General features: G+C 50.1%; 1 protein-coding gene across 1 annotated transcript in view; it reads right to left on the bottom strand.

Annotated features, from left to right (window-relative positions):
* sema4f (sema domain, immunoglobulin domain (Ig), transmembrane domain (TM) and short cytoplasmic domain, (semaphorin) 4F) overlaps positions 1 to 17,505 on the bottom strand; it is a 56,266-nt gene extending 38,761 nt beyond the window's left edge. The window contains exon 1 of the mRNA XM_015343857.2: positions 16,796 to 17,505. Within this exon, the coding sequence (XP_015199343.1) occupies positions 16,796 to 16,871 (76 nt within the window). The 5' untranslated portion in view covers positions 16,872 to 17,505. The remainder of the gene's footprint in view (positions 1 to 16,795) is intronic.
* Positions 17,506 to 18,500: the final 995 nt, after the last annotated feature.

Raw genomic sequence — 18,500 nt, 5'->3', positions numbered from 1 at the left:
GCACTCCCCACTCTCTGGCCGGCAGGAAGCCTTCTGGACGTCTTTCCACGTGGGCGTTCACAAGCAAACAAGTCGGGTGACAAGAGGTGGGAGCGAAAGGCGTCTTCTGAAGTCCTGCGTGTCTGAATGCAGAGGCGCCACGAACACGAAGTCTGAATACTGATGGGGTGGTTAACAGGCAGATATGATGGGGGAGATTAAAACGCTTTGGAAAAGCTCATGTATTCAGGCTTCACACCGGCGGCAGAATTAAGTTATTAAGCACGCTCGTATCGAAGGATGAAAGCAATTACAAAAAACACTTTCCACATTTAGATCTTCACGCACAGGATACGGGCAAATTCTTTACCTCCACTGAATCGACAGTCGGGGCATTTAGATCATCTCTCCCTGGTACCACTTTCTGAGGAGTTGTGTGGTTGTGCAAAATGCTTTCAGCTGACATATTTGACAAGGAAGCATCTGCACTGGTGTCGTTACACTGCTTTGTTGTTGGGATGTTATTCTTTCAGAAGTTGCCATTTTAAATAAAACCATTAATGTAGAGAAAATCTGGATTTCTCAAGTCATCACGTAATACACTTACAGCCACTACATTCAGTATGGGAAAGAAATGTAAAACATGACAGACATCAGTTTAATTTACTGCTGACATTAAAGGCAAAGAACAAAAGAATTTACTAATTGCCACTGGTTTTCAGAATAATTACCTAGAACAGCCACAGCCAAACCATAAAGAAAATCCATAACAGAAAAGCAGTAACTCTCAACCCCAGGCACTGAAGCGTGTTATTAAACAAGCCAACAGAAGCTCTGGAAGGAACACCTGGTATTCTCATCATCTGAACTTAAATACCGTTTTCCTGCTCTGCTCGTGCTGCAGAGGCGAGGCAGCAGACAGACAGACCCCTCGGTTCCAGTCACACACCCACAGAGAGAATACGTCATCTTCTGCAGACCAGGGCGCTGCGCCTACCACCTCACCCACTAGATACAAAATTCCTACTTCACCCATGGATCTCCCAGCTAAGTGAACTACTTGGAAGGTAAACAAGCAATCCTGTTGACACAGGAAAGCACAAACCTGTCAGGTTAATATCCTGCACCGTACCTCCACAGAACCAGAAATAAAGCAGAGCAGTGACAGTGTTAGAACACTAGACAAACCAGAATTTCTTTAAAAGACTGATCTGGAGCTCCTTCTACAAGAGGCAATTTATCCAGGCCTTGTGTTATTGGGGACTTGAGCATTAACAGAATTCTTAAGACAAGCTTCCACATAAAAAGATCACAGGACAAAGAGGTTGATCATGGGAGCTGCATCACATGACCTGAGCTCTAGCAGCCTCATAGCTCATCTGCCACTTTTATGAAGTACTTGCAAACTTTTCATCGTATTTTGAAACTTTTCTTTTGAGAACTGAGTCTGATACTTATGGCAACCGTCTTCAAATATGACCACACACTTGTTGGAATTGATTCTGTGCTGGGCCATTTGGGATTTATAAGGAACGACAGCCACCTTGGATCCGGGCACACTCGTCCAGTTTACTGACAATACAAACAGGGGGGGGCAGGGCTTTGGTAGAAATGTGGAGGCTGCTATGAAAATCCAGAAATCAGAATTTTTCAAATATTTTAGCAGGTCAAGTTTAATAAATGCGGCAGAACCTGTGTTGCATATTCTGAACACATACAGCCTGAACGCCGGGATGAGAAAGCCCAGCGTCTTGGGTAAATTCCCTATATCCCTGTTAGTAAACACAGCAGACCTCAACAGTGTTCTATAGTGTTGCAACAGAGCCAGTGGAGATCGCCCAAGCTGAGCAACATCCCCTCTGGGCTTAGCTGCCTGGTAACTCCACAGCAACAGCTCATCTTCACACGCAACAGACACAGACAGCCCTTCATCCGGCCCACAGCGGACCCTTCAGAACTGGGCCTGCACAAGCCTTCTGGATCTGGATCGATCATCGCCCTGCAACCAGAAAGCCAAACTGGGATTAAACATCTCCTCTCCCTCCACCCTGACCTGCCATTTCCAACTAACGGTTGAGAGTTGAAGGGAAGAGCAGTCCTCAAGAGGGCCTCTTGGCACCAGAGCTACGGATGAGAAGCAGCAAGGGCCAAGCCTTGACACACCGGCCGTCTCATCGGCTCTGAGACACGCCACAGCCGTGCGTGTGGAGCTTGTTTTCTGTTCTCACGGACACAGCCTCGCGCTCAGCCCCATGTTCACAGGGAGGCTCAGATGCCGGCTGCTCAAACCCAGCATGACCGACGTCCCCCATGTGAAACGGGGACGCAAAGGGTCTTCAAGACCCCATCTCGGTCTCACTGCCCCCCTCACCCTGAGCCATCTCGTACCCCTCCAGCTGACGCAGGTCACGCTGCCCCCGAGCCCATTAAGGTGTGCAGCTCGCAGAACGCACATCCATCATTCCCGCTGACAGCACGCCCCGCAAGAAGCAGCTCCCCCAGCTCGCCCGCAGGCCGGATATTTACTTACACCATTCCCAGCAGAGTTTAGCTGATGGTGAAAATCTTCAGAAAAGACATTTCTGATCATATCACCAGTGTTGGGGAAACATGCAAGTATGCAGTGGAAGCTTCAGTGAGCAGTGTGATCATCCTGTAGCACGATCCCATCATGGCTCCGAAGCCAAGCAAGGCTGGTTCCTGACCAGCACAACTGCAGCTCATGCCAACATTAAACTGAGGTCCTGACTCTTTGGCCATTCAAGATTTCAGGGCACAGCTGATAGAAGCAGGTCTCCAGGCTATAATGCCGGAAGGCTCAATTCCATAAGTGAAGCAGTTTCTCTCTCCTTTCTGACCTGCTCTGCAGTGGGGCTGCTGTGTGTCGCCCAGGTGGGGGATGAACTGGATCCCATCTTTTTCCTTAAGCACTTTGGGATCTTTAGAAATGAAACATGCAAATAACAGGTATTATAATTAATACTGTCTCTGCAATCAATCAAGGCCAGGTTCCTTCTGAAGTGCAGACATGTTTCTCTTGCAGGCTTGATTTTTCTAATTAAAGACCCAAAAGCTTGTGAATTAGAGGGAGGGCTGTACTACTGACAGACGCGCTTGACTAAGGGGATGAATGCCAGTAATAACTGCCTTCGATCGCTCTCCCTCTTTGCACGCACCGGGTGCCTGACTGTGAGCAGAGCACAGCTCAGGGGGTCACAGGGCCTGTTCCCACAATGCCAGGCCGTGCCAGCAGGGGCAGAGCCAGCCCTCTGACATCATCGGAACAGGTCCCGGGGAAGGGGGTGGGGCTCTTCCTTCCTGACCTCACAGGCACGAGGTCACGACAGCACAGCTCCCATTCAGAGGGGAGAGCGTACGAGAAAGCACCGAGTCAGTCAGTAAGCACGCAAATGCTGCTCTTACAATGCCAACATCCTGGAGGGCTTCAGGAAGTGATGTCACAAATTTATTGAGTCTTTTTCCTACAGATTATTAAACAAGCAAAAGCTTGTAAACTGGAAAGACTTCCAAGATCCACGACTGCAGTCTTCAAGGATATCAGTAAGGCATTACTATATAATAATAATTATAATAATAATTGCTTACACTTATATAGCGCTTTTCTGGACACTCCACTCAAAGCGCTTTACAGGTAATGGGGACCCCCCTCCACCACCACCAATGTGCAGCATCCACCTGGATGATGCGACGGCAGCCATTGTGCGCCAGAACGCTCACCACACATCAGCTATCAGTGGGGAGGAGAGCAGAGTAATGTAGCCAATTCATAGAGGGGGATTATTAGGAGGCCATGATTAGTAAGGGCCAATTGGAAATTTGGCCAGGACACCGGGGTTACACCCCTACTCTTTTCGAGAAGCGCCCTGGGATTTTTAATGACCACAGAGAGTCAGGACCTCGGTTTTACGTCTCATCCGAAGGACGGTATATGTATTTCTTCTTCTACAACAAACAGGAACAATCATCTTTACTCTATATAGTGCCTTTCATCTTGAAAGCCTGCACTTTATAATAAAAACAAGGCGAAGGCAAGAATAAGAAGCTTGAAGAGAAGATCTGAAGGTGCTCATGGGCAGATCACTCCACAGCCCTGCAACAGAAAGCACTTTATTCCTGCTTCTGTTCTAAACAGTCCATAATCGCCAACAACAGCGGCAGCACTGAAAGAGAGGGAAAAGAGAGCTGGTCCAGCTTTTCAGCTTGTTTTCTTTGCATAGAAGGTGCCAAAGAGGAAACAAAACGGATGTGTTTTGGCCGGAGTCAGACGCCCGCTGCTCCTATCCCACAAGCCCCAGCGCATCAGCAGACCTGCCCCAGGGCCGGTGTGACAGACGCGCCCCCCCCCCCCCCCCCCTCCTCGGCCCATTGTGTGCGCGACCCTGGGGCAAGGAGCAGTTCCCACACTGCCTCTCTGCACGGAGGGCCACGCACACGGCCTGTCTGCGCCGCATTGTCCCCAGCCTCACGCCAGCTCACTTCTCACTATTGTGCTTCCTCCAGCGCGCACACAAACACACTTCCTCCCCTCAGCTGGCCATTCAAAACAAGCACAGCTGCCCTGCCGTCCCCACACTGCCGAGCCAGCCTGGAGCTGCACGCTTCGTCTGCTGCATGGAAATTCAGAGCACCTCGAAGCTGCCAAACAGGGCTAACCTGCCAGGCAGCTAAACTGCAAAACAAAACTTGGATCGATCCCTTGTGCTCCGAGAACTACACCAGCTCCCTTCTTCGCCGGGGAAAACCCCAGGGCTTCAGGAGCTGCGCGTTTTGGAATGACATACATCTCGCAGTGCATGAAAAGACCCCAGCAGACAAACGGGATCATTAAAAGCACTTTGAGCTGGACTGGTATAATGTCGCCTGCAGCCCTGATCGCAGTGGGCTAGAACCCCGGATCTTCATGATTTTCTTTAAACGACTGACTAATGTTTTACTATACATTAAGCGGGAGCGCAGAGCTGCACCTGCCTGTCGACCCAGGCTGTGACCTCCTGCACTCGCGCACGCCGCCAGCGCAGAACCGCAGCCCAGCGGGGCCCTCTCCTTCACGCGTGAGAGCCCGCCAGAGATGCAGCGCACAGGACTCTCGGTCGGGCTTTATTTAGCTTGTGGTCGGTCGGTCGCTGGCTCCGATCATGCTTGTGCAGTAGCTCAGTTAACAGCTAACTGCAGTTAATCATTAACCGTTTGAACATCATGCTTTTACAGCTGGTAAGGAGTGCCTGTTTGCACTGACCAGGTCTGTGTTTGCTGCTGCCTTCAAGATAACAGCTCACATTGTTCTTAGATGCAGAAGCCATCTAAGAACTTTGTACCGCTGCAGGTATAATACAAACAGCAGAGGAGCACATCCACTCAGTCCTGCTGGCACGGGACCGAGTGCCCCCTCTACTCCAGCCAGTGCACACCCATCGGAGCCCCCATGAACGTTTCTGGGAGGATCAAGGTGAACACTAAAGGTAAACACACAACCAACAGCCTGACTTCCCCCCTTACTTCCACCTAAGAGAAACTGAAGGCAGCCCAGCCACTCCCAGCACCGAGGGAGACGGACTCATCGCCGGCTCTCTGCCCACTCCTCTGAGCAAGGGCACTTTCAAGACACCGCCGTCAGGTCCCGACACCCCGACATCCCTGATAAACCCCACAAGACAATGTCACCAGACCAACAAGGCACGAACCTGGGAGCCAGCACACTCGACCCTACCACTTCCTGCACAGGACGGGCAACATCGGCCTGACGAAGATCGTTTCAGGGAGCGCGTCAGCGCAGTCTCTCCAAGCCCACAGCTCCTGTTCCCCTGGCCTTTCCGTCTGCTTCCTTTTACTGCCATTTCAGGACTCCTATTCTAGACAAACACCACAAGCCCAAGAACCCCTTCAACCTGGATCTGGCCTTTCCCCGGCTCTCAGTAACAGAGCATGTCTTAAATCCTCTCCCTGTGCCGACGGGTTTCAGCTCTTCACACCACGCCCTCAGATCTCTGCTCGTCTGGACTCTGTTCCTGAAGCCAAAAAGTTCTCTTTCTGCTTTCCCACACGGAAGTTCTTGTTCCTACACCAGGTGTTCACTACACCGCACAGACCGTTCCTGATCTTTACTGAAACTGATGTTCATACTGATGTTCTAATCAGTCGTGCTTCAGCCTTCAGGCTCTCCGATGGCCTCGGTGCCTCTCCTGGATCACACGGGCCTGGGAAGCATCCTGGTGCTTTTCTGACCCACACCCTGCTGGAGCGCCTGTGTCCCCGGGAGGGAGGGGGGGACGCGCGCTCAGCGCTCCCAGAGAACGGGCTTGCTCTGAAGTCACCGTCTACACGCTGCTCAAGTGACTCCCGGTACCGCGAGGGCGCTCACGGGCAGAAGAGCGACGGGTGGCTTCAGCGGCTCGGTGCGGGTCAGACCGGGAGGGACACACCCGGGCCCGACGCGAGCAGTCGCCCCAGCGAGACTAGAAACACCACTCGTGTGGCTGCTTTATACAAGACACCGATTTATTGGCCATACACAATTTCTTGTAGTAGGAATTCTTGTCTTTTCGCAAACCCCAGCCTGCTCTCCATGAGACACACAGACAAGGTCAGAGCGCAGGGTCCGCCATCTATACTTTGGAGAGAATATTCAGCGCGGCGCAGAGTCATTGGGCTCTGGGCTCAGTACTGTCCTCCGGTGCCCGTCTGTGTGGAGTTCACATGCTCTCCCTTGTGTTTGAATGACTTTTCATTGGCCTCACGAATACCCTCCCACAGACACACTTGTGAGCTGTGACTGGCAGCTCTGAACTGGGCCTTTACCAGAATGACAGGAATGCCAACCTGGCAGAGAGCTGTGGACTGGCACAGCCTGCCTCAGCCTACCCCTGAACGAGCACCTGCTGGCAGCGGACTGGGGACAATGATTTTCAGAAAGCTGCCGTCACAAAAGGGACATCTCACAGGCAGCACCCTTCACGCAGCTGAGTGGAGCACAAGACATTCTCCCCCTGGACGAGCAGCAAGACCAGCTCACCAAGCTGCCCAGAGATACAAGGCAATTTCTGTAAAAGAAAGACCAGCCCACACAATTGACCTGCGCTGCCAACCTATGAAACTGACATTAAGCTTCAACAGTCAAGTCGAAAGAGCCCACGTCACAAACTTTCGAATTTCATTTTCCCCAATCGCATTACATTAAGCACACTGCCAGTCAGCCACACTCCTTCGCAGTTTGACACAATACGCTAGACCACAGCTTAAATTGGTGTAGGCGTTTCACTTCTCCACTACATTTTTTACGTCACGATCTTTACTCCTCAAACGAGGTGCAATCTGCAGCATGTGTGCAGTTCTGCTGCTGTCCCACAAGTGCTACGTGGATCTAGGGCTGGTGTTTCCCCCCCACCTCAAATCAAAACATCGACGGGCATGTCCCACACTGAAGGAGCTGAGCCTTCTCAGGCTTGAGCAGAGAAGACTGAGGGAAGCTGATACAAGTAACCAAAATCTGACAGAGTCAACGCAGTATAAGTCTTCAGAATCAACCGTTTCACTAAACATGAACCGGAGGGCAACAGTGGAAACTGCTTTTAAACCAGAAGTATTTTCCACAAAGGCTGGTGGGAGAATGGAACAAGCTGCGTGCCCATTTGTTTGGAGCAACACCCTGGCATCTTTCAGGAACTGGCTAGATGAGACCTAATTCACTCACGGGCTGAAGTCTTCTCGTTTGAACCTCTCTAATCCAATAGAGCTGGAGTAGCAGCTCTACCTGCAAAAACTGTAAATTTAATATAATGAAAATGCTGGGAAAGATGGTATTTTTCTTGCAGAGTTGCGTAACCAAACAAGCGGCGTGAATTATCGTCAGCGGGATTGCTGTACTTTAATCAAGTTTTGTGAAGAGAATGATCAGCATGTACGGTGGCATGAAAAACATCAGAAAGTAAAGAAAAAAGCATACACATGAAATCAGACCACAGCTACCAGTCAACTGCAGAACACAGAACTGGGGCAGAATGCAAGTCCAGCACACTTTCTACAGACACCTCTCCAGACAGGTACTAACACTTTCCAGATGGAAACATCAATATGACCGAAAAAAGGTTGTCTTAATGTGTAAACAAGTTCAACTGATAACATTGGTGGGGCTTTCAGGCCTGAGGCACTGCTTATTCCTACAATAATTAAACTGAAGTTTCTCAGGCGAGTACGATCCAAAACTGAAAATACGCAACCCAATTAATAAACAAATATGAAACACGGCAGGAAATCAAACACCGTCCAGAAAACAATACAGCAGCTAAAACCAGGCAGCACCAACAGCTGTCTTGTAAAGAAACGTTCTCACTCTTGATGTAGAAGCTGCCCAGGATGGGGCAGGTCTCTAACCGGGAGCAGACACACCAGGGGCAGCCTGGCCTTTTTCAAAGCCTTAAATCCGAGAAATGAATCAAACACTGCAGTACTGTGAAGAGTCTGAGTCGATAAGAGGCCTTTAATTAATTCTTTTAATGCATTTTCCTTGAGAAACAACATAATGGGTAGGGCAAAATGTTAATCCATGATTCTGAAACAATTTAGGATTAATAGTTAAGGATTTAATTCAAATTCTTGTTTGATATACATACAGTGTGGTGGCTGATGGATCAGATGGATTGATAATTGCGGTAAGTCTTAACATGTGCACTGGGGAAGTGGAATTCCAGATTTCAATTCCATCGGAATTTTCTGAAAACTTCCAATCTTCACCCTCAGGGTCAAAATGAACAATCTCAGAGAAATATCCAGAACAGTCATTTCTGTAAACTGAAAACTGTAACACTGAAAAGAGACAAGCCCATTTATACCAAACACAGCCAAGGGCCTCATTACTCAAACCGGCAAACACATTTAACCCAAATTCCTCAAACAAGTGCCTGTCGAGTATAACTCACGTCTGTCAGTAGAAAACTTACTCTAAACTAGCTTTACACAATGGTGAAGACATGGTGCAAGACCCAGCAGAGAAGCAGATAGTCTTATTCCTATTTACTCTCAGGACATGCAGAGTACAGCAGACAAAACCACACAATGTAGACAGTACATTACAAAACAGTAAATAATAAAACAATGACAGTATGTACATGCAACAAACTGAGCAAACAATGCACAGAAGAGATGCAAAGTGCAGAGTGCAGAGGTGTGTTTAGTTCTGATGCATTGCACAGTAAGCTGTGTATCATGCGCACTGCCATAGGGTAGAAGCTGTTCTTGAGCCTAGTGGTCTGTGCGCACTCCCGTCTGTCAGAGCACAGGGGGGAGAAGTTTGTGGCCGGGACAGCTGGGATCCCGAGTGATGGATAGGGCTCTATTGTGACAGTAAATTTCATGGATTGATGGTAAATTACATCCTTTATCATGGACGGTGAACAGGACTATCAAGATCCCCATAAAACCAGAATCAAAACTTAATGTTTCAGGCATTCGAAATATTAATATTTCCAAGCTGTAAGTTGGGACCTGCTGCATTATTTTAAGAGGAAATCAAGTTTTTGCTTAGCTTGAAAAACCACAATTATGTTCCACGGCGTCATCAAAAAGTATTTGTTCTTTTTTATCATCACCGAATGCGCAGTGTTAATTGCAGTTGTTGGGGAGGGAATATTTCACAAGCTGAAGGTGGATTTGTCAGATCAGCACTGCCTGTTTACACACCAGTATTGCACAAGACGCAGCCCTGTGAGAAGACCCTGGGTTATCGGCAGTTGTCTAACAGGTTTCCTGTAGTAAAACTCTGGCAGGCAGAAGGAAAGAGGTGGGGCGCAGAGGACATGGAGGACAGCAGCTAATCCACAGGATCCTACAGGAAGACATGCCCACAGCCCGGGCCTGGCAGCGGCTCCCAGACTCGGGTCCCAGCGCTCTACTGTAACCAAGACACTGTCTCCCGTGTGCCCAGGGGAGAGAAAACAAATTCTCACTTCCGCTCTTTAATCGCACATCCCGTTTTCCCTTCTGTGCCTGGATTCCCAGAAGCTCAGCAGACTGGTGAAAAACACCGCCTGTACGCGCGAAGCTGCGATGGCAGAGCGCCGCCGTCCCCCACATCTTTGATTAACGTCAACAGGGTGATTACGGCTGCAGGTCAGCGATCGAGCGGATCAGCCGAGAGGACTGCGCGGGCCTGCTCTGAGCTGAACACTGTGCTCTCCGCACTACCCACCAGGACAGGGCTCGACGCACTGGGGGCACTGAGGGTCCCTGCCCTGAGGCGGCCTGGCTCCTGGCGGCCCTGCGCCACACACCGCCGCGCGGGCTCATCGCTCTTCGGGAGCGTGAACCCGAGGCGCAGCCACCTGGCGCTGGAGAAGATCGATGGTGCGAGTCAGGCTGCGTTCTCACTCACACCCACACACACATTCACACTTGCCTGGAGGGCGAGAAGCTGGGGGTGAGGGTCATGTGTGGAGCACGAGAAGAAGCACAGATTCAAAGTCAGCTGCGCTGTCTGGCACACAGCCCCGGCTCGCACGCAGACCGACCCTGCGGGGAAGAGCAAGCTTGGACAGAGACGTCCCATCATGCACCACCTGCTTGCCGTGAGCACGCACCCAGCTCCGGAGCATCAGGCTTCCTGGTTTGTCAGGCAAATGGGAATGTCGTTGGGAAGCAGAAACAGTGCAAATAAACACACCAAAACCAACAGCCTGCTGTATAGGTTCTGGCAAACAAGGGCCAAGGTCACTAGCTCATTTACTAACACAGAAGACAGCACTCCTCAGGAGGACTGATGCAATGCTAAACAAACAGGAAATGACCACCACACTCACTATTCTCAAGCCCAGAAAACAGGTAGCAAACAGTGATGAGAGGGGGCTGTTCACCACCTACTACATCTCCTGGAGAATCCTTTTGGGGGTGACCGATCTCCCACTGGGGGTGACCGACAGGAAGTACATGGCTCCCCTGTGACAGCACCTGGACACCACAACACACCTCGAACAGCTCGCTTTCTTTGAACCAGTAAGAGCTCAGATCGCGAGAGCTGTCTGGATCACTCACGCCAGCCGCGATCCCCCAGTAAGACGAGTAATTGGATTGTGATGCAACTGCTCAAAGGGCACGAATGAGCAGAACGACCCATTATGAAGGCAAGGAAGAAATCTGTTCTAGTTTTACATACAGAGATACAACCAGCGCAAGAGGTGCCCCTTTTCACAGCCTGGTAACGCTGCAAGCAGTCGTTATTTTACAAGTGCTGGACTACTGCAATGAACTTCAAGGCATTCAGCTGATGAGCTCATCATCGTCAGCACTCGCCACCAAAAGAGACAAGAACGCCGGAAGATGGCTGCACATGCTCGGTGTCGAAGGCCAAGTGGGGTGCAGGGGAGTCTGTCTGGCTGTACCGTGCAAAGGCCAGTGACTAATGGTGACTAATTAGGCACGGCTCTCACTGAGACGGAGACACCTCGCCAGGATGCTGGCCGACACACAGGCAGTTTTTTTCCATTCAGCAGTAGCCCTGCAGCCCGAGCGTGTGACTCTTAACAGGGGCGTAACCTCAGAGGACTCCCCACCCCACCACACACCATATTGTGTGTGCTGGCCTGTACCCCCCTTTCACAAGACTCAAGCTCGGCTCAAGAATGCGATTCCAGCGTTGCGCAGCTCGCACCTCGATGGGCTGGCAACGATGTCGGGAGCAGCAGGATTCCTCAGGCTACTTGACAAGGCGCTATATAAATGCAAGGAGTTCTTATTTTTGAAGCAGTGGGGACAGTCGGAGAGCCGGCCCCAGCAGAGCCCTGGTGCACTCACCGCGACACTGGGGGCACCAGGAAGCCCACTCCAGCGCAGAGCTGCAGGGTGTGCTCTGACAGCGCCTTCTGCCCACTCCACTCTGGACCACCTTTCCAATCAGCAGCAGTGTGGACGCCCCCAGTCAGCCAAGTCCTGACATGTCACGACCTCAAGCCCCGGCTAATTCACAAGCCCACAGACTGACTCAATGACCTCTTTTCTCTTCAATTACAGGCCACACTAAAAGCAAATGCAGGAACCAGAAGCCTCTCCACCTGCACACACTCTGCCTCACGTAAATGCAATTATTTAAGGGTTCGAGTTTTCTTTTTTCTTTTCCCCCTCTCATATGATCATCCTCTGTGCGCTGAAACCGAAACATGTTTCCCTTTGTTCTCCGGGGCTGTTTCCTGCCATTACAAGTTGAATGCACTGTAACTTCCCCCAATTTCCTCACTTCAAATTCACACATGGTCCCGTCACTGAAACAAGCCATGGTCATTAGGAGTATCAGATCTGAAAACAAAGAAGGAAATATAATATTTACCGTACAACTGCATTCTAGCGCACGAGGGAATTCTAAAGACAGGACGTGGACAATAAGCTCAATATTGTTCAAATGCTTTTCAATTCAAACGGGGCTGTTCATTTTCCGATCCACTGCGGAGGGAAGAGAATCCCTGAATCGCTCCTCCCGAGGCATTAACGATTAGCAGCTCAGTGCTTACAAAAATTAATTCTTTGTCTTGGCACAATGAATTCATGCATCGTGGGCACGCACACAGAATGTCAGTGACAACACCCTCCCTGGAGAGTAAGGCTGTGCAGAACTGAATGTCAGCCGACAAGACTCTCTCCCAAACAGCCAGGCTATTATGCAAATGCTCTCCACAGCCGAAGGAGAAGAGGCTGGAATACTGAAGCAAGGGTGCTTAGTACAGGGGTCCCCCACTCTGCTTCTGGGGACCCCCACTCCAGCTGGAGGTCTTTCCAGCCCAGCGCTTTACTTAACCTTCTAATTTCATTAGCGTTTCTGTTAACTATAAAGGTAAATCCTAATTGGAATCTCTGCAAGTTGATTTTTCTATTCAAAGGTTGGAGATCTGACACTATGTGTGAAATGAGATGGTTAAAAGGTTAACTTGGAAGATCTTTAGGAACTAAAAAACTAAAATGGGGGTGAAGTGAATTGTACAATAAAGCAGTTAAGGGTTTGATTAAGGGCACAGCTGGAATGAAACCAGCAGTTCTGTGGGTCCCCAAGATCAGGAACTTCAGGGGACCCCTGGACCAAAGCACCACTCTCGCACCTGACCTTTGGAGAACCCAACATGAGCAAACGAGGCTTTCCCCCTCGCTGACCCGCACCCCCAACAAGCCCAGACCAGCGCGGTCCCCTGTGGTGGGCCCCCTCACGCCCCTCTCCCTGCACAACCACAGCGACACGCGCCGAGGCTGCACATGATAATGACACCAGAGCAGGACAGGACCGCCCCTGAAACAGCAGCATGTCAACCCAAACCCCTTACCTGTCCCTGCTTGAACCCCTCCTCGGCCCACTAAGTCAAGAGACCTCAGTGCAGCTTTGAGAAATTTGGTTTCATTAAGTATAAAAAACATTCGATTTGAAATAAGAAGGTTATAATTTGTGAATGTTGATTGCCCGTGTAGTACTGAGAAGCTCAGCAAGCTTCAACAAACACCTTCACGGGAGATGAGATGCCTTTGGAAAGAAACTCAGTTTGCAGACGTAGCACATGGAGATGCGGATCCCAGCTCAGGCCCTCCCATCCTAACCGAGAGCGTGCTTCCACAAGCAAGGAGGCTTCTGTCCTTGAAGAGCACTGTGCTAATGGAAAGAACCTTACAGTTCTCCACCGCTTGTGAGCCAAACTACAACACAGTGTACCAGCTAGAATATTTGCAATTATTCCACAATCATAGCGTGATGATCGAACCACTCTGCGGATGGTACAAGTCACACACAGTCAAGTCACTCCTGAGCCAGTGTGAGTCATGTCAATACAGAGATATAGTACGAGTTGGCAGCCTGGGGGAGGTTTAAATGACTAAAGATCAATTAGTCTCTGGACCATAGAGACTGTCTTGCTTCAGGGGGCTGATGAGCTACTGCAGGCAGAAACCAGGATGTGTCTCAGACTGCACTGCTGTACTGCCCTTCGCTCACAAGCCACCACACTGGCCTCCTCTACCACTCTGGCTCATCAGAACGTTCACCTTTCAACCCACCCTGCCCGCTTGGTCAAGCAGTAGCTGTGTGACCCCAATGCTTTGTCCTGCCGTCTCCTACAGATACCCCATATTTGGGCATCACTTGTTCCAGATTACCAAGAACCCACTGCGTGTCCACACACTTCCTGTTCTTCCCCTGAGCGGACTGCCTGCTGGTCTCCACTTGTCTCCCCCTGGCCTCCTTCCGCTACTGCTGCGTGCAGCACACCTGACCACACAAGCTGCACACGGACTGTGCAACACGCCCCGGGGCTGACACTGCAGACGCCTCCTAGGATCTTACAGCCTTCGGTCTGGAACCTGTCTGTAAAAGACTGTCCCCCAGGACCACTCTGGGTGCTCTCTGAACGCTTTCCAAGCCCACATTAACCAGCTGCTCTTCATGGGGTCTCACTAGCTACTGTAAAGCTCGATTTAAAACCTCACTTGAAGGCCCTACTCCTGTCCTCACAGCGATGCAGGCAGCTGGTCCTCCAGTCCTGTACTGCAGCTCTGCCTGAGAGTGTCCAGCACACATCTAGGAATGATGCTTTTTCTGAAGTCCTCAAGATTCATCAATGCCTACACTTGTTTGCAGTTTACTATGCTGGCCATAGTAGGGGCAGCTCAGCAAAGTGGGAAAGTGCCAGGTAGGCTGTGGGTTCGAGTGCCTGCTTCAGACACGGCTGTTGTGTCTCTGGAGGGTGGGAGTCGCCTGCTCTCTTGTCCAGTTAACACTACAACACCAGCAAGAGCAGCTAGCAGGAGCACTAGTTCGCAATTTGTGTAGCAATGCAGTCGAAACGCTACCACAGCCGGGAGGAAGTGGTGCCCAGGAACTGAAACAGAGCGGCTGCAAGTTCCTGTGCCGGACCGACATCGCAGCAGGCTGCTGGCTCCTGGCGACCAGCATCATCGCAGACCACACCACTGCTGCCAGGAGGGGGCGAGGGGGCACAGCGCCGTCAGGTACGTTCTGTCCTCGCCAGAAGGACCCCACACCTGCCATCTCTCTCCCCTGCCTCAGTTTTCACACAGTAGGGTCGGACAGAGCCTCAGACCCAAAATAATCTGCAGCAGCAGCTCAACTAACCAGAACAGACCTCAGACCCAAAATAATCTGCAGCAGCAGCTCAACTAACCAGAACAGAGCTGCTCTGAACACACAGCCCACAGCCTGAAATAGCCACAGGAGCAAAAACCTGCACTTATATTTAACATGTGAGAACTCACATGTTCTGGGCAAGAGATCATTTGCATTCTCTAACTTTCACTCTGCTAAATAAGAGCAACTCACAAAGCATTCATTCACTCCGATACCCATTTCTCTCTGCTGACTTAAAAGGAAAGATAGTGATTTTTGTCACTTTAGGAGTGAAACTGTAAGCAGCAGCTTTGCCATTCATGTCCACAGAGCTAGGGGCAGTGCTGTAATGTATCGCCAATTCACTCCGATGGCCACGCTGCTGTTCCACACCACACAAGACATCCGAGCTGCTGTGAAGACCACACTTCACTGTTGAAGTCTCGGCCTGATCCACGCAAAGGCAGTACATCACCTCCCAGGTGGTCAGGCCCGGCCCGAGGGCCACAGCCCAGCCGGTTCCATGGGTGACCCTCAATCAACGCTTCATACTGCAAGGCGAGTGTGCAGGTGTGTGACTGCAAAAAGTCAAGTGTCGTTAATTATATCAAATAATGCTGTTCCACATTCCCTGTTTTGAGTCTTCAAATCAATTTATTAAGACTTGCAATCGTAAGGTATATTATATACATACAATTTTCAGTTCAGTACATATGAGATCTCGATCTTCCCTTATGCACTGCCTCTGTACCCATATATAAAATACTCAGCTGAGAGCTCTTGCTGTGCAGACGATGTACGCGAGCTACGCTCATTCTTTTTTTAAAACAACTGTTTTTCTGTGTTTTTCCACGTTCACCAGGTGAATTTCGGTAACGGCATTTTAAAATTAAGTATACTTGCATAATCTAAGCTACAATAGTTTGCAATAAATAGGTATAAAGTGGCAAAACTGTACTAAGAATCGATTTTGTTTCGCAAATATCCCGAAAGAAGGCATAATTGAGGTAGACAAGGCGGGCCCGGGAGGGGAACGATTTTGAAAACAACACGCACACCAGGCTCCGTGCCCACACACGGCTCAGGGGGACCAGGACAAGCCAGCACACCCGGGGACCCCACGGGGACCCCTCTCCTTCCCCCCCTGAGGCCAAGCACGACCGATGGAAAAAGTCAACAGTTCGGTAACCTGGCCTGTAGGTGCGTCTCCCCTCCACCTGGATCTGGGCTGCTTGTGTAACACGTTTTACCACACGAAGCTCAAAAGAAGAGCACCCTGCGTCCCTACTCCCGCACCGTCTGGCTCTCCACCGAGGACCTGTTCATTGCTGATCCTGCCGTACAATTTCTTTTTTAATCTAGTTACACACAGTATAAAACGATCCTTTCTCGTAATAAACACGCCGGTGAGAAGTGGCTGATTTCCAAACAAACAAAACAGTGGCTCCTATCTGTTTTTTCCAGTTTGACCGGTTTTGTTATTCAGTGCACTAAGGAAATGACTTCCTTGCCCGTAACGAGAGAAATAAGGGAATAAACAAGCACACATAAGGGTTTTATGTCGCCAATACTAAAACAGGCTAGAGTGGTGTCTTTTAATATACATAAAAGCACCTCGCTAGTGCCAGCAAGTTTCGCGGACCCACCAGCGAGCCAGGCGGACATCTCTCTGCTCTGAAGCCTGCAGGACACCGGCTGGACGACCACAGCCCGACCTACCTCCATCCGAGCCCAGCGCTGCTGTCCAGCAGCCGGGAAGGACGCACAGCAACAGCCACAGCACCTCGGTCTTCATCTTCCGACTCCCCGGTCTCCGGCTAGCTGGTCCCAACACCTTTCGCCTTCTGCGATTTTAAATGCTGCTCATGCTGGCGGTTGTATTTCCTCTTTCCAAAGTGCACGGTGGAGCGGAGCTGCAGCTACCGGCAGGAGTATCCGAGCGGGGCGAAGTAATCCCGAGATATTAGGTGGTCTCTATCCCCAGACAGAGCAGCGCGAATGCCAGCCGCCCTGCGTGAATCTAGATATTAGCAGTCTCCCTGCAGCGCCGCATGAACTTTATAGAGACAGCACACGCCTTCCCCAGTCACCGCTCACAAAACATTTAAAAATACTGCTTGTGCAGGATGTTGGAAGTTGATCCCCCGTTTTCCTATTTCAGGAAGTCTAGATGAATCCGTGGAGCACGGCGAGAAATCGCTCTCCTCTCACAGCCTCGCTCCTCCCCAAGCGCTCTGCAATAGTTTGAACAATACAGTCTCTTCTGCTGTCGGCTTTCTGTTGCGCCTCAGAGGCAGGTCCCGGGAAACGCTCCTCCCGAACCGCCGGACCCAGTACCCAAACAGGACGCGCACGAACCGAGCTCTCCCGCGCCGCAAGCCTGAGCGACTGGGGACTGGGGACGGGGGGCTACAGGCCCGCCCCCGCACGTCACACAGGTACAAAGCCGAGCCCACGGCTAAAAGCACAGGTTATTTACATTGCATGTCATAAGAAATGAAATATAAGTGATAAGAAAAAAAAACTTAACATTTTCGGTATCCTAAAAATTACTTCGATCTATTTGACGAACGCTGGCGTTCTAATTCGTCCCGCCTATTGACTATTGTTATATCTATTTTTCACTTCATCCCCCTTCAGCACGATCAAATAAATACTATTAAACTGACTTTATCTTGTGAGCCACAACATCATTTCTTTTTCCCCCTATGTTGAATGGCTTACAGCCTTTATTCTAAGAGTGTGTCCCGGACTTGGCCGTAATGTAGATCTGTCCGGATCTGGGCGTTCTTGCTACCCGTCTCTGCGGTAGTAACAGCAACGAAAACTTCAAGCTGATGCACAAATTCATCAGTTAATACACTGCAGGATCTGAATAAAATCTTTTAATTCATTTGCTTTGATCAAATCTAACAATAAATAACAGGGGAAATATATTTTTACTTGTAACCTCTTTTCGTCTTGTACATTTTGTATAAACTATTGTGACCCTTCTGGTCCGGAGGTCAGGCGGAGTGGCCGATTAAACGGAGACATTTACAGTAATTAATGAATCCCGAATACGCAAAATGTCTTACATCTGTGAACAGCAGTTTTTTATTTCATGTTAATTAAGAGAATGATGGCTTTATTGTATCCCTGTTGTGAACTACTTTCCCACTTAAAGTGCCGATTCACAGTTATTACAAGGCAGAGATCAGCTATGAATGGAAAAAGAAAGAGAAATAACAACGACAGTAGTGGGCGGCACTGCGGCGCAGTGGTCAGCATTCCTGGGGTCCAGTTCCAGGCCTGGGGTGCTGTCTGTGTGGAGTCTGCATGTTCTCCCCGTGTTTGTGTGGGTTTCCTCCAGGCGCTCTGGCTACTCCTCCCGCAGTCCAAAGACATGCTGGTGGGTCAGGTGTCTTCTGGGAAATTGTCCCTG

Source organism: Lepisosteus oculatus, chromosome 1, assembly GCF_040954835.1.
Source record: "Lepisosteus oculatus isolate fLepOcu1 chromosome 1, fLepOcu1.hap2, whole genome shotgun sequence".
Taxonomy (NCBI): Eukaryota; Metazoa; Chordata; class Actinopteri; order Semionotiformes; family Lepisosteidae; genus Lepisosteus; species Lepisosteus oculatus.
The sequence above is the reverse complement of the archived record's forward strand: the minus strand, read 5'-3'. Positions and strand labels throughout refer to the sequence as shown.